Source organism: Cherax quadricarinatus, chromosome 8 (genome assembly GCF_038502225.1).
Source record: "Cherax quadricarinatus isolate ZL_2023a chromosome 8, ASM3850222v1, whole genome shotgun sequence".
Taxonomy (NCBI): domain Eukaryota; kingdom Metazoa; phylum Arthropoda; class Malacostraca; order Decapoda; family Parastacidae; genus Cherax; species Cherax quadricarinatus.
Window position 1 is genome coordinate 40,120,941 of NC_091299.1, and position 14,613 is coordinate 40,135,553.

Here is a 14,613-nt window from a genome sequence, read left to right on the forward strand (position 1 = left end):
ACAAGAAACAGTCAACAATTCACTTTTGACTTTTACTGTAATACCTCACATAGGTCATGACAGTATTTGAGTTGCCGACAGTTGACTCTTGGAGTTGAATTTCTTCATCATCATCAACCGCCTCATAAGTTTGTTGTTGCACCATATTGTCAATTAAAGACATATTTTAGGATAAGTTGAAAGTCTTTCTACATAACTGTTTCAATCACTTCTATAATTACTGGAATTATGATCACCTCACACACTGTATGCGATTTTAATGTGTTTGTTATGATGAAGGAAATATTGTGTGATGTTTTCAGTCCTTTATTATCAAAATTGGTTAATGTTTTGAAAAAAAATGTCTTTAAATGTGGTCAATTTTTCTTTTTCTTTTCTTTCAGTGCCTTAAAATAATCAAGGTCTATATTTTTCTTATCGGAGTGAACCCTTCGAAGGTGCCATGGCATCATTACTGAAAGTCTTATCACATTATAAGCACAGAGGTATTGTTTTATTGGTAAACGAAGTTTTGAATATAAATTTTAAATATTCTTGCGAATATTGTTGGCACTTCTTAGTATCAGCTGTTGCCATTGTCGGTGTTACGGTACTGAATTTATCGTAAATAGGCAACAGTCGCTTCTTTGGCACCACAACACAGTTTGAGGTGAGGGAGTACGGTCTGTAGGTGAAATGAACAGGAACACTACACGTACGTATATCCTGAGTCAGGAGACATGAGAGCGACAAGGGGGAAGATGGAACATCACAGATACACAACGCAAAGAACCTCCCCAAATATTTACTGACACCTTTTGATCCCCAGCCATTTATCAACCCCTTCGATAGCCCCATCGACTATCGAAGAGTTTGATGGGACTATTAACTCTGGAGAACCCTGGTTTAACACGTGTACAAAGCACAATAGAACTTTTAGGAAAATAATGTTTTCAAGCACACTTCATGATTTTGACCATCTTGAATCCACTGAAGACTTCCAGGTGTCTATTAGAAATCTCCCTTATGTATGCTAGGAGGCAGTTAAACAGTCTTGGGCCCTAGACACTTATTATGTTTTTTATCAGTGTACTCGTGGCTGCTTTTCAATGGGGGAATGTTGCATCTCCTGCCGAGTCTTTTGCTTTCATGGGGACTGATTATCGTATGCAAGTTTGGTACTAATCCCTCTAGGATTTTCCAAGTGTATATTATCATGTATCTCTCTCGCCTGCGCTGCAGGGAATACAGATCAAGGCCCTTCAACAATTCCCAGTAATTTAGGTGCCTTATCGTACTTATGTGTGCCGTGAAATTTCTTTGTACACTCTCCAGGTCAGCATTTTCCCCTGCCTTAAAGGGAGCAGCTGGTATGCTGTGCAGTATTCCAGCCTAGAGAGAACAGGCAATTTGAAGAGAATCATCATGGCCTGGCCTCCCTAGTTTTGAAGGTTCTCATTATCCATCCTATCATTTTCCTAGAAGATGCGGTAGATACATTATTGTCGTCTTTGAAGGCGAGATCTTCTGACATTATCACTCCCAGGTCCTTCACATTACTTTTTCACTATATTGTATGGTTAGAATTTGTCGTATTGTCGGGAGGGTTCGTGGAGATGTGATGGTTGGAGTTTAACAAAGTCGTTGGATGGTAACACTTACATTAGCAGAGTGTGAGAGGGAGAGGCCCAGCCTGCCTGTGTTACCTAGAGACCTGAGCGTGGAGAACTGAGAGAGTTACAGCGCTTCTCACGCACACATGCGCATCATGTGACGTCACACATGCTAGTCGCTGAGCCTAGCAAGGGATCAACTATGTAAAACATTTGAATAGTAGTATGACACTCAGATAACATATACATATACAGGGGATCAGCAACTATGCTGACAATATACCCTGATACATATCTGAGTAGTTGAAATATCTCCTCCTTGAACTTCATATTGTTTTGAGTGGCCCATTTGAAGATTTGGTTTGTGCCCACTTGGAGTCTCGTGGTGTCTTCGATGAAGGACACTGCCATGGCACTCCAGGTGTCATCCGCAAAGGAAGACAGAGCTATGGCTTACATCTCTGTCTATGTCAGATATGAGGATGAGGAATAGAATGGGAACGAGTACTGTGCTTTGTGGAACAAAGCTTTTCACCATAGCTGCCTCAGACTTACTCTGTTTACTGTTACTCTTTGTGCTCTGTTTGTCAGGAAGTTATAGATCCATCTACCAACTTTTCCTGTTATTCCTTTATCACGCATTTTGTGCGCTATTACACCATGGTCACACTAATCAATAGCTTTTGCAAAGTCTCTGTAGTACATCTGTATTTTGTTTATCCTTTATAGCATCCAGAACCTTGTCATAGTGATCCAGTAGCTGGAGCAGGCAGGACCGACGTGCTCTAAGCCCGTGTTTCCCTGGGTTGTGTAACTGATGGGTAATTAGGTGGGTGGCAATTTTGCTTCATAGAACCCTTTCAAAGATTTTTATGATATGGGATGTTAGTGCTATCGGTCTGTAGTTTTTTGCAATTGCTTTAGTGCCACCTTTGTAGAGTGAGGCTATGTCTGTTGTTTTTACCGAACATAGGATGATCCCTGTATCCATGCTCCCTCTCCAAAGAATGCTGAAGGGGGCTGTATAGCAATTTTCCGCACGCTCTCAAAAAAATCGAAAAATTATGGAAATTGAGTTATTTATACCGAAAAATAGCTTAACTCTTTGGCAAAACAATGGTACCAGAATGAATGTTCTACGACGTTTCTACAAGAAATTAGTCATTTATATCAGGTATGGTGACGGCAATGTGGGTAGCGAGTCTGCTCACAGCCCATATATTTTTTGGAATTTTTTCCTTGTTTTTTATCTCTTTTTCTTGCATTATTCTTTCTAATATAATAACTGACTATTTGGCATCATAAAACAGTAGGCGGAGCTTATCCGTAGACTTAGAGCCAACCAGGAACCATCTGCGAACGCTCGGCAGTGTTCCCGCTCCAAAGGGTGCCAGGAGAAATTACTTCATTATTACGCTTATATCAGCTTATATATCAAATCTACGGCTTATTTATCTATCAGAATTGATCTAATATGATATAATAAACACTATAAATAACATACAAGCATGTTATATACTCTCTCCTGAATTGATCTTTCTATCTGTTCTTTGCCCTTTGCACTTGATTTTGCCTGGTCTGGTCTTCCAGGTTTGCATGATAGTGATCAATTTCCCATCCTTCTTACTTCTACTACGTATGCCCGACCGTTTCGTAGCCCTCGTTGGCAATTTGCTCCAGCAGATTGGGACTTATACTCCCATCTTACCACCTGTTGTGAGGACCCCCTTTCGTCCTCTTTTGATGAACTGGCACACCACTTTTCGACCTTAGTCCTATCTGTTGCGATGCATTCTATCCCCCAAACCTCAGGTAGGCGTTCTCAGGCATGCATACCTTGGTGGTCTCCTACATGCGCCTGTGCAGTGCATTTAAAATGTGCTGCATGTGGCCGTTGTCGATATAATTGTACCACAGAGCGTCTGTCGGATTTCAAGTGAGCAAGTGCAGTCGCTCGCCGTGTCATCCGCGACACTAAATGCACTTGTTGGTGAGACTACATGTCTACCATTAACTCGTCTTCCCCTATGTGTGCGATTTGGAAAAAGGTGCAGAAATTGTGTGGTAAGTACACTCCGGACCTAGCTCCCGATTTGCGGGTTGCTGGAGTTGATGTCGCGGAACCCTTAGAAGTTACCAAAGCAATCGGAAACTATCTTGTCCTTTTCTCCCCAGGGCTTCACCTCTGTCCCTCATTTCTTGCGTCTAAACCTACCAGAGAGCAGTTACCCTTAGATTTCTCCTCTGATGGGGTGGAACCATATAACATACCTTTTACTCTTCTAGAACTGGAGTCCACGTTTTCCATTTGCCAGCTGTCGACCCCGGGATCTGATGATATCCACATCAGTATGCTTCAACATCTCCATTCTACGGCCCTTCCCGTTCTTTTACGTCTTTTCAATCTAATTTGGAAGCGAGGGGTTCTCCCTCAACACTGGAAATCGGCTATTGTACTACCGTTTCGCAAACGGGTGCCTCAGAACTTGGCACCTCTCACTATCGTCCCATTACCCTGACCAGTGTGGTATGCAAGGTTGGTGAATAGACATCTGATGTGGTTCTTAGAGACACACAATAACATTCCTCCTCGCCAATATGGCTTTCACAAAGGCCGCTCTACTGTAGACCCCTTGCTCCACTTAGATACGTATATTCGAAATGCCTTTGCTAACAACCACTCTGTCCTAGCGGTCTTTAGTGATCTAGAGAAGGCATATGACACCACTTAGAGGTATAACATCCTTGCCCAAGCCCACTCCTTAGGTCTTTGTGGTAATCTACCAAACTTCATCACTGCTTTCTTGTTCGATAGACATTTTCAGGTCCGTATTGGCGCCTCGCTTTCCTCGGACTTTGTACAAGCCGAGGGAGGTCCGCAAGGTTGTGTCCTCAGCACTACTCTTTTTCTCTTAACTATAAATAACCTACCTTCCGATCTTCCTTCACATATTTGGTCGTCACTTTATGTTGATGGCTTTGCTATAGCTTACTCGGGCACTGACTGTCTACTAGCACCAGCCTCCCTTCAGGTTGTGATAAACCGAGTCTCCCATTGGACCACTTCTCACGGCTTTAAATTTTCTAGTACAAAAACCCAGTTCATTACCTTCATTAGACGTCCTCTCATTCCGGATACTCCCTTGTACTTACACTGTTCAAGTATTCCGATGTATGATACGGTCAAGTTTCTGGGCCTGCTCTTTGATCGCCGGCTGACGTGGAGACCACACGTTTCTTCTTTAAAGACAACTTGCCGTAGTCGGCTAAATCCCTTTAAAGTTCTCAAACATCGTTCATGGGGAGTAGTTCGTCGCACTCTCCTCCGTTTACATTCCACCCTAGTCTTTGCTAAGGTGGACTATGGTGACCAAATCTATTCTGCGGTCTCTCCTGCAACTCTGTCTAAGTTAGATCCCATTCATCACAGAGATCTCCGTCTGAGACTTGGTGCCTTTCGTTCATGCCCTGTTGAGAGCCTCTATGCAGAAGCGAATATTCCATCCTTGTTCGATCGCCGTGATGCTCATTGCCTTCGCTGTTATGTTCGATCTCATGACCTCCACACTCTTTCCGTATATAGGATGGTCACTGATGTTAGTAGACGTTCATTATTTGTTTGTCGCCCCTGCTTACTCCACTCCTTGTCTTTCCACCTCCATTCACTCTTGTCTTCTCTTCAGTTACTACCTTTCTATGTTCATGTAGCATCTCACTTTTCCCTGTCCCTTTTGGAAAGTTCCAGCAGTTCGTGTCTCTTCTTTCCCACTTCCATGTGCAAAAGCCCAACTACCTACGGTGGCTTCCCACTATCTTTTTCTTGACAGACTTCCATTCTCATTCTCATGCCATCGCAGTGTACACCGTTGGTTCTAAGCCTTCTAACGGCGTCGGATTCGCGGCAGTGTTTCCGGACAGTTTCGTGCGAGGACATTTATTATCCCCGGCTATAATTTTTATGGCTGAATTGTATGCCATTCTTGTAGCACTTATCCGCATAGCATCTATGCCTGCGGTCATTTCAGACTCCCTTTACAGGTTATACGAAAATTTGATACACCTCACCCCCTAGTTCTTCGTATCCAACTTTGGTTTCACCGTATCTCTAGCAAGCACAAAGATATTGTTTTTTGTTTGGTCCCCGGTCATGTTGACGTACAGGGCAATGAATAGGCAGATACTGCTGCACGGTCAGCAGTACATGACCTCCCAGTTTCATATAGAGGTGTTCCATTCACAGACTATTTTGATGAAATTGCTACCCACCTTCGCACCCGTTGGCAACAACGTTGGTCTGATCTGCTCCATAACAAACTTCATTCATTAAACCGAGTATAGGTTTCTAGCCATCTTCTTGTCATCACTGTCGAGGTTGGAGACTACTCTTTCCCGTCTTCGCACCGGCCACACTCGTCTTATTCATGGGTATCTCACGGAGAAGCGCCCTGTTCCTCTCTGTGAGAATTGTCAAGTTCCAGTATCTGTTAGCCACATTCTGTTGGACTGTCCACTCTATCAACGAGCACGCAGAATTTACCTCCAACGTCGTCTCCACTCCGCTGCCCTTTCTTTACCTTCTCTTCATGCTGATGGACCCTCCTTTAATCCAGACCATCTCACTGATTCTTTAACAGCGACTGATTTACTACACAAACTCTGATGATGATGCCTCTAGCACTCTCCTCCGTCCTTTCTACCTTAATCTCTAGCTATACTCTACCCCTGCATTATCCACTACCCCGCTGCAATCCATACCTTAATAATCATCCCTCTCCCTCTTGCCACCCATTTTCCCTGCATCCTTCCCTGCCCTGCTGCGCTGTATAACCCTTGCGGCTTAACGCTTCTTCTTAATTACAGTAATCTTGCTAATGTGGCCCTGTTACTGTCTGGCCACTTCTTGGATTTTGCTATTTTTTTCGAACAGTATGAAAAAGTCATCAGGATTATTTTCCAAAAATTTTGGGACAAACTTTACATCATGTTCCAAATTAAATATGTCTACCCTGTTACCTGTTCCATTTTATGAAGCAGCAAACTCTCTTACTTTCTTTCTGTCTCTCTCTCTTTAGCCCGAAAGATTTCTAACTCTTTGTCTTCCTGGATTTTAGTACGTTCAATCCTTCTCAGATCTTTTTCTTCCATATTTAGAGTTAATTTTAGTCTTAATATCTGTGCTTCATTGCTCTCTTACCAAGCCATAATCCAGCTTATCCATTACAGAACTCACCAGGAATAAAGTGGCAAATTATTACGTTATTCCCTGTAAAGACTGAGACAGGTTACACCTCGGAAAAGCAGCGCAAATCCTAGTGACAAGTGATGCGACAACCAGAAAAAAATTTGCTTACAACTCCGAACCGCCACCAGCCACTTTGGCAGTTTCGTCATTTCTGAAATATTAACAAGAACCTTCTTTAAAACCACAAACCCAGTTATCACCTTATCACAACAAATCATTTAATTTACTGCTGCTGATGGTGACAGATAACAAATCACTGCTGTTGTTGCCGTTGTTGCTCCTGCCAAATAAAACACAGCTACTGCTGCTACCAGAAAAATCACTGCTGCTGCTGTTGCTAGGTAACAAATCACTGCTGCTGCAAGACAAAAAAATCACTGTTATTATTACTGTTATTGCCAAACAACAAATCACTGATGCTGCAGCTAGACAAACCACTGCTACTGCTAGACAAAAAAATCACTGCTACTACTTCCTTGATGCTGGTGAGAAGCTCTTGATGTAGGGAATTGGATCTGTGCTCCAGTTCCCTGAATTAAGCCTGAATGCCTTCCATCTACCCCTCAGGCGCTGTATATTCCTGCGGGTTTAGCGCTTCCTCATTGATTATAAAAATAATAATTGCTACCACTGCTATTGACAGACAATTAATCAATGCTTCCGCAAAACAAAAAAATCACATACTGCTGCTGGTGCTGCCAGCCAACAAATCACTGCTGCTGTTGCTTTTGCTAGACAACAAATCACTGCTACTTCTTCTGTTACTCCTCCTGCTACCCAACAAATCATTGGTTTTTTCTCTTCTTCTTCTATTTCTACTTCTTCATCTATATTTTCTTCTACTTTTTACTCTTTCTCTTCTACTTCTATTTTCATTCCCTTTAATTTTCTTCTTCTTCTTCTTCTTCTTCTTCTTCTTCTTCTTCTTCTTCTTCTTCTTCTTCTTCTTCTTCTTCTTCTTCTTCGTCGTCGTCGTCGTTGTCGTCGTCTTAACTTAGTTCAGTTTTTCCATGTTCTCCTTATATACCCTCCTAATTCATATACAGTTTGTACTGGCTTGATAATCTCCAGAAGAGCGAAACGTAACCTTTATAAACGTCTCATTAGTTGCTCTTGTTTCATTATATCTTACATTATATTGAGCTATGTAATATTATACACTAAAAATAAAGCCTCACTATCTACATAATTGCACAAGGTAACTAGGCTCTTATCAACACATTTATCCGAGTTCGCATGTTTACTAGTGGTAAGTCAAGACTGCAGTAATGATGCTCTATTTGTGTCTCTTCAGGTTAGTATTAATATTAGTTTTCCTATTTTATGTGAAGTTCTTAACTCTGGTTCATATAAAAGATATGAAGGGTTGATTCTCCATCCACTAAGCTCGATACACACTACATATATTCTCCATCAGGCGTTGTGTGACATGGGCCTCGAACCAGGTAGCTATGAAGGAGGATGGACACTGGTCTTGTGGCACTCCACCCAATCAGCTGAGGATCTTCAGTTATCCCTGTCATCCTACACTGAGGGCTATGGCCAGCCAAATATTAACGGCCCAAATTCATATTTTATTGGTAAGTGGTCTGTAGCTAGAGAGAGAGAGAGAAATAAGCACAGAGACAGATAGATACAGACACATACAGACCGAGAGAAAGAGACATACAATGAGAGAGACAGAGACGGAACTTGCAATCCATTCATTGGTAACTGGGACAAATTCTATTGCAAACGTGATATGTATGCAAGGGATGGGGTTCATCTCTCTGGGGCTGGAGTGGTTGCATTAGCCAATTCGATTGAGGGGGTAATTGATGACTTGTCTAAGACTTTAAAACCTATAGATTATAGAGGTATGGGTGATTGTGGGAAACAATCAGGCTGCAGTATTAAGGTTGAAAACAGCAGATATTACCAGGATACCTCAGGTATATGTTTTAAAGACAATATTCGAAATGAAGTTGCTAGTAAAATCAAATAAATTGATCAACAAACAGAGATAGTAGAGGGCAATGAGTGACTAACTCCCTTAAGGTTTGCTATTCAAATAGTAGGAGTCTAAGAAATAAGACAGATGAGCAAAGATTACTTGCAAGTGCAAGCAATATAGATATTATTGGTATAACAGAGACCTGGTTCAACCTGAAAGATAGAGAAATGCCTTCCGAATGCAACCTACAGGGTTATAAACTATACCACCACACTGATAATGTCAACAGGAAGGGTGGTGGAGTGGCGATGTTAGTCAGAGATAATTTAAATTATCTTAGACATTATATAAGATTAGAAACATCGGACACAGAATCTGTTCGGCTGCAGTTTCTCGAGGGTCGTGACAAATTAATTTTGGTTGTGAATTATAGGCCCCCAAACCTTGATAGGGAGTGCACTAAGGTGTTATGGGACGAAATTCATAAGGCATCTAGATATAAAAATGTTGTGTTAATGGGAGATTTTAACTTTAGACAAATTGATTGGAACAATGCAACAGGAAATCTTGAGTCTAGTGACTTTCTTGATATGGTTCAGGATTGCTTTTTAGAACAGGTTGCGACATAAACAACTAGAGGAGAACAATCTGCTTGACTTGGTTCTTGCCAACAAAGAATCGTTAATTAATAATCTTGAGGTTGATGATGAGCTTGGGGAAAGTGATCACAAATCACATAGTTTCAATATATCATGGAATTACCCAGGTAACTGCAATCAAATCTCTGTCCCAGACTTTTGTTTTGCTGATTTCATGGGACTGAGAAATTACCTGGGTGGGCTAAATTGGGATGACCTGACTATGGGTCAGGTAGGTGATCTTGGTTGCCACTATGACTTTTTCAGAGCATAGTTCTAGCTGCCTAGACAACTTTTGTTCCGAGTAGAAAAATTAAATCTAACAAAAATGATCCCAAATGGATGAACAATAGATTAAAACATCTCATTGGTCAAAAGAGAGGCGTATATAGGCGTATCAAAAGAGGGGATGGGCAGTTAAGAAATCAATATATTCAGTTAAAGAGAGAAATAAAAAAAAAGGAATAAGAAAAGCAAAAAAAGAATTATGAGGCTAAGGTTGCAAGGGATACGAAGACTAACCCAAAAGGGTTCTTTCAGGTATACAGAAGTAAGACAAGATAGGCCCACTTAAGAGTAACTCTGGTCAGATCACTGACAGTGATAAGGATATGTGTGAAATTTTCAGTTTTTACCCTGGAAAATACTAGCTAAATTTCTGAAAGAATAGATTATGTAGAACAGGACGATATTAAACTATGCACGATTGCAGTAACTAGTGACATGGTCCTCAGACAGATAGAGAAATTAAAACCTAACAAATCCCCAGGCCCTAATGAACTGTTTGCAAGGGTATTAAAGGCATGTAAAGAGGAACTTAGCATACCTTTGGCTAATCTTTTCAACATATCACTACAAACTGGCATAGTACCTGATAAGTGGAAAATTTCAAATGTAATACCTATTTACAAGGGAGGTGAGAGATCCTTAGCGTCGAACTATACACAAATAAGCCTTACCTCCATAGTGGGAAATTTAAGGAATCAATAATTGCCGAAGCAATTCGTAACCATCTTGACAGGCACAAATTGATTAATGAATCTCAACACGGTTTTACAAAGGGGCGTTCCTGTCTTACGAATTTGCTAACTTTTTTTCACTAAGGTGTTTGAGGAGGTATATCATGGAAATGAATATGATATTGTGTATATGGACTTCAGTAAGGCTTTTGATAGAGTTCCACATCAGAAGCTATTGAGGAAACTTAAGGCTCACGGAACAAGAGAAATTTTTTCCTGGGTAGAGGCATGGCTGACAAATAGGCAGCAGAGAGTTTGTGTAAATGGAGAGAAATCAGAATTAGGGCACGTCACAAGCGGTGTTCCTCAGGGGTCAGTGTTGGGCCCGTTGTTGTTCACAATTTACATAAACGACATAGATGAGGGAATAAATAGTGACATAAGCAAATTCGCTGATGACACAAAAATAGGCCGTCCAATTCATTCTAATGAGGACACTAGAGCACTCCAGGATGATTTAAAGTGGCAGATGCAGTTTAATGTAGACAAATGCAAAGTTCTAAATTTTGGACAGGTAAATAACCATGCCACATAAACTAAATAATATAGATCTTAATATTACTGATTGCGAAAAGGATTTAGGAGTTATGGTTAGCAGTAATCTAAAACCAAGACAACAGTGCATTAGTGCTTGCAATAAAGCTAGCAGAATACTTGGCTATATATCAAGAAGTATAAATAATAGAAGTCCTCAGGTTGTTCTTCAACTCTATATATACTTGGTTAGGCCTCATTTAGATTATGCTGCACAGTTCTGGTCACCGTGTTACAGAATGGATGTAAATGCACTGGAAAACGTGCAAAGGAGGATGACAAAGTTGACCCATGTATCAGAAATCTTCCCTATGAGGATAGACTTAGGGCCCTGAATCTGCACTCTCTCGATAGGCGTAGAATTAGGTGGGATATGATCGAGGTGTATAAATGGAAAACAGGAATAAATAAAGGGGACGTAAATAGTGTGCTGAAAATTTCCAGCCAAGACAGGACTCGCAGCAATGGTTTCAAGTTGAAAAAATTCAGATTCAGGAAGGATATAGGAAAGCACTGGTTTGGCAATAAATTTGTGGATGAGTGGAACAAACTCCAGAGCACAGTTATAGAGGCTAAAACGTTGTGTGTTTTAAAAATAGGTTAGATAAATGCATGAGTGGGTGTGGGTGGGTTTGAGTTTTTTCCTCACTAGCTTGTGCTACCAGGTCTGATGCCTTGCTCCTTCCTTAAGTGGAAGTGACCTGACTAGGTGGGTCATTGGGCTTATCCGGGGGGAAGGGGGACATGAACCTGCTTCGCATGGGTCAGTAGGTCTGCTGCAGTGTTCCTTCTTTCTTATGTTCTTATGTTCTTATAACAAAAACTTGCGCAGGCAAGCCTGTTGGCAAATGGAAGAAGTACAAAAGTGGGCCATCTCTAAATGGCGTCAGGCAGAGTGGGCTCTAAAATCTGATGATCTTGGTCAAGGACCTCTTAATTGGCAGGATGGGACCGTGTCCACTAGCAGTCAGCAGTGGACCTGTTGCTGAGCATTGCTGTCAACAAACATGTTCCTGATCCAGCAAGGGACCCTCCTTTGCTAACCACAAGAACTGTCTAATTTGTCAGTGGTGACAGTAGGGCAGGATGAAGTGTATCTTCTTGAATCTCTGGAAATGTGCGTGTCAGCTAGCATCATCTTTATCTAGCATGTATCAGCACTGCCTACCAAAGTGTAAATGACGTTCTCCGCGGAAAAAGGTAAATGTAGTCCTTGTTTACAAAACGAAGAGCCGAGCGGAAATCAACTGCAGATAAGTGTCAATCTTGTCAGTCATTGGCAAGATCCACGAGACAATAATCTCAAGGCAGATAGCAGTGTTTTTCGACTTCTGTTTGCTTCATTATGGCCTTCAATATTTCTTTCAGAATATATTATTCTGCTGATGTGCTGTTATACTTTTCCACTTTGTGGTACCAATCATAGCATGAATGCAAAATCAGCTGTGTGATTGCACTGGACTATGTTGGCGTTATCGATCGTGTATGATACCAGGAAGTCTTGGTAAAACTTCAAGTAATAGGAGTCTCTGGCTCTGCGTTATGCCTCCATAGTGATTACCTTCCAGGTAGATCTCCGAGGGTAGTTATCAATGAGAATCAACAAGACAATTTTGGTGCCAGTGTTCCACAGGAAATACGCTTGGACCATTGTTATGGAATGTCTACTTCATTGACCATCTTCAACTTACCCCAGAATTCTACGCACAAACTTAGGACTGTACTCTGACATTTACATATCCAAAACAGGAAAATCTAGCTCCTCAGTTACATCAATTACTAGTACATCAGCCTAGGGACAACGATGGCACATTACATTTACTTCTGAGAAAATGCTAACGATCGTCTCTAGGCACCATGATAATAATGTTGGAGCAGTGTTAAGAACATATTGGAGAGTGTTGGAACCCGGGAATGATGTTGATATCCTTGGGGAGAAATTTTATTCCAAATTAATTATGAAGAATCCTGTAATAAATCTTTCAAACATGGTGGCCAGAAAGCTAACAGCAATTAAATGTATCTCTCATCCTCTCTGTACTAGTGCATTCACACTTATATATGGCTCCATTTTATTGGGTTGCCTGCTCTGCGTCTCATCTACGACTTTTTCACAGAAAAGAGAACAGAGAAACATGACTCATCTCTCGCCTGGACCCAGCCTGGACAGGTCTGTAATTTCAGGAGAGCCTTCAATTCAGTAGGAATATGGGTGGCCTTATTGTTAAGTTCATGGCCAATGTTGCTTATGTTTGTATCCTTGACTCCACTTCACGGACAACGAAAACACAGCTACACAACAAGATGGGTAGCAAATGCCAACTACACACTGGCTATACCCTTCTTAAGAACATCACTTCATATGACCAGAGTTTGGAACATGCTCGTGCATCATAATTACATCAGTGAAATAGTCAGTCTACAAAATGAAATCGCTGGCCCATAAATGTCTACAATTTCATCCTATTCCCTGTTTGTGGGTCTCAAAACAACAAAAAGGCTTTCAAATGAGATGAGGCAGGTAAGAGCACATAGCATGTAAATTACAGTAGGAACTCGAACCCTGTAAGACCTTGATGTAAATTTTGACCGAACGACCGACAAAAATGCGTACTTAGTGGCCACAAACAGCTCCTTGGGACGTAGTTTGTTTATGTACTTTATAATACTTGAGTAGTATCATTGTATCATTCATAAGACTGATGAAACATGATGAGTGTGTTTACCCTGCAGGACTCGAGAACCTGGTAGCTCTCAACTGGGACAAAAATTCAACACGACATCTTGTAATGAAGGTAAGTTACATCACACATTTCTTGCTCAAGTTTTATACAATATTTTCCTAAGTATTTAAGTTGGATGGATATACATATATATATACAATATGTATATATATATATATATATATATATATATATATATATATATATATATATATATATATATATATATATATATATATATATATATATATATGCAAAACAACCATTGTGAAAGAATAGAGAAGTTCCAAGTGCTTTCGTGACTACTCACATTATCAAGTAACAATGAAAGTAAAGCATCAAAGGAAGGTATGTAAAGGGGTAGCCCACACCTCACTATCAGATCCCACAACAAAGAAACACCTGACGCGAAACAGCAGGCCCCCGGCCGAACTAGACAGGTCCTTCACACAACCCACCATCAAACTATTCTATTTCTTATTACTTACTCTTATTTCTTGGGTAGAATAGTTTGGTGGTGGGTTGTGTGAAGGAACTGTCTAGTTCGGCTGGCGGGCCTGCTGTCTCGCGTAAGGTGTTTCTTTGTTGTGGGATCTGATAGTGAGGTGTGGGCTACCCCTTTATATACCTTCCTTTGAGGCTTTACTTTCATAGATCCTTGATAATGTGAGTAGTCACGAAAGCGCTTGGAATTTCTCTATTCTTTCACAGTGGTTGTTTTGCATATATATATATATATATATATATATATATATATATATATATATATATATATATATATATATATATATATATATATATATATATGCAAAACAACCACTCTGAAAGAATAGAGAAATTCCAAGCGCTTTCGTGACTACTCACATTATCAAGGAACTATGAAAGTGAAGCATCCAAGGAAGCTATATAAGGGGTCGGCCAGCACCTCACTA

General features: G+C 40.8%; 1 protein-coding gene across 1 annotated transcript in view; it reads left to right on the top strand.

Annotated features, from left to right (window-relative positions):
- Positions 1-14,279, top strand: part of LOC128685267 (uncharacterized) — a 209,556-nt gene extending 195,277 nt beyond the window's left edge. Inside the window, exons 9-11 of the mRNA XM_070082741.1 lie at positions 8,252-8,414; positions 13,692-13,753; positions 14,187-14,279. Coding sequence (XP_069938842.1) covers positions 8,252-8,414; positions 13,692-13,753; positions 14,187-14,279 — 318 coding nt within the window. The remainder of the gene's footprint in view (positions 1-8,251; positions 8,415-13,691; positions 13,754-14,186) is intronic.
- Positions 14,280-14,613: the final 334 nt, after the last annotated feature.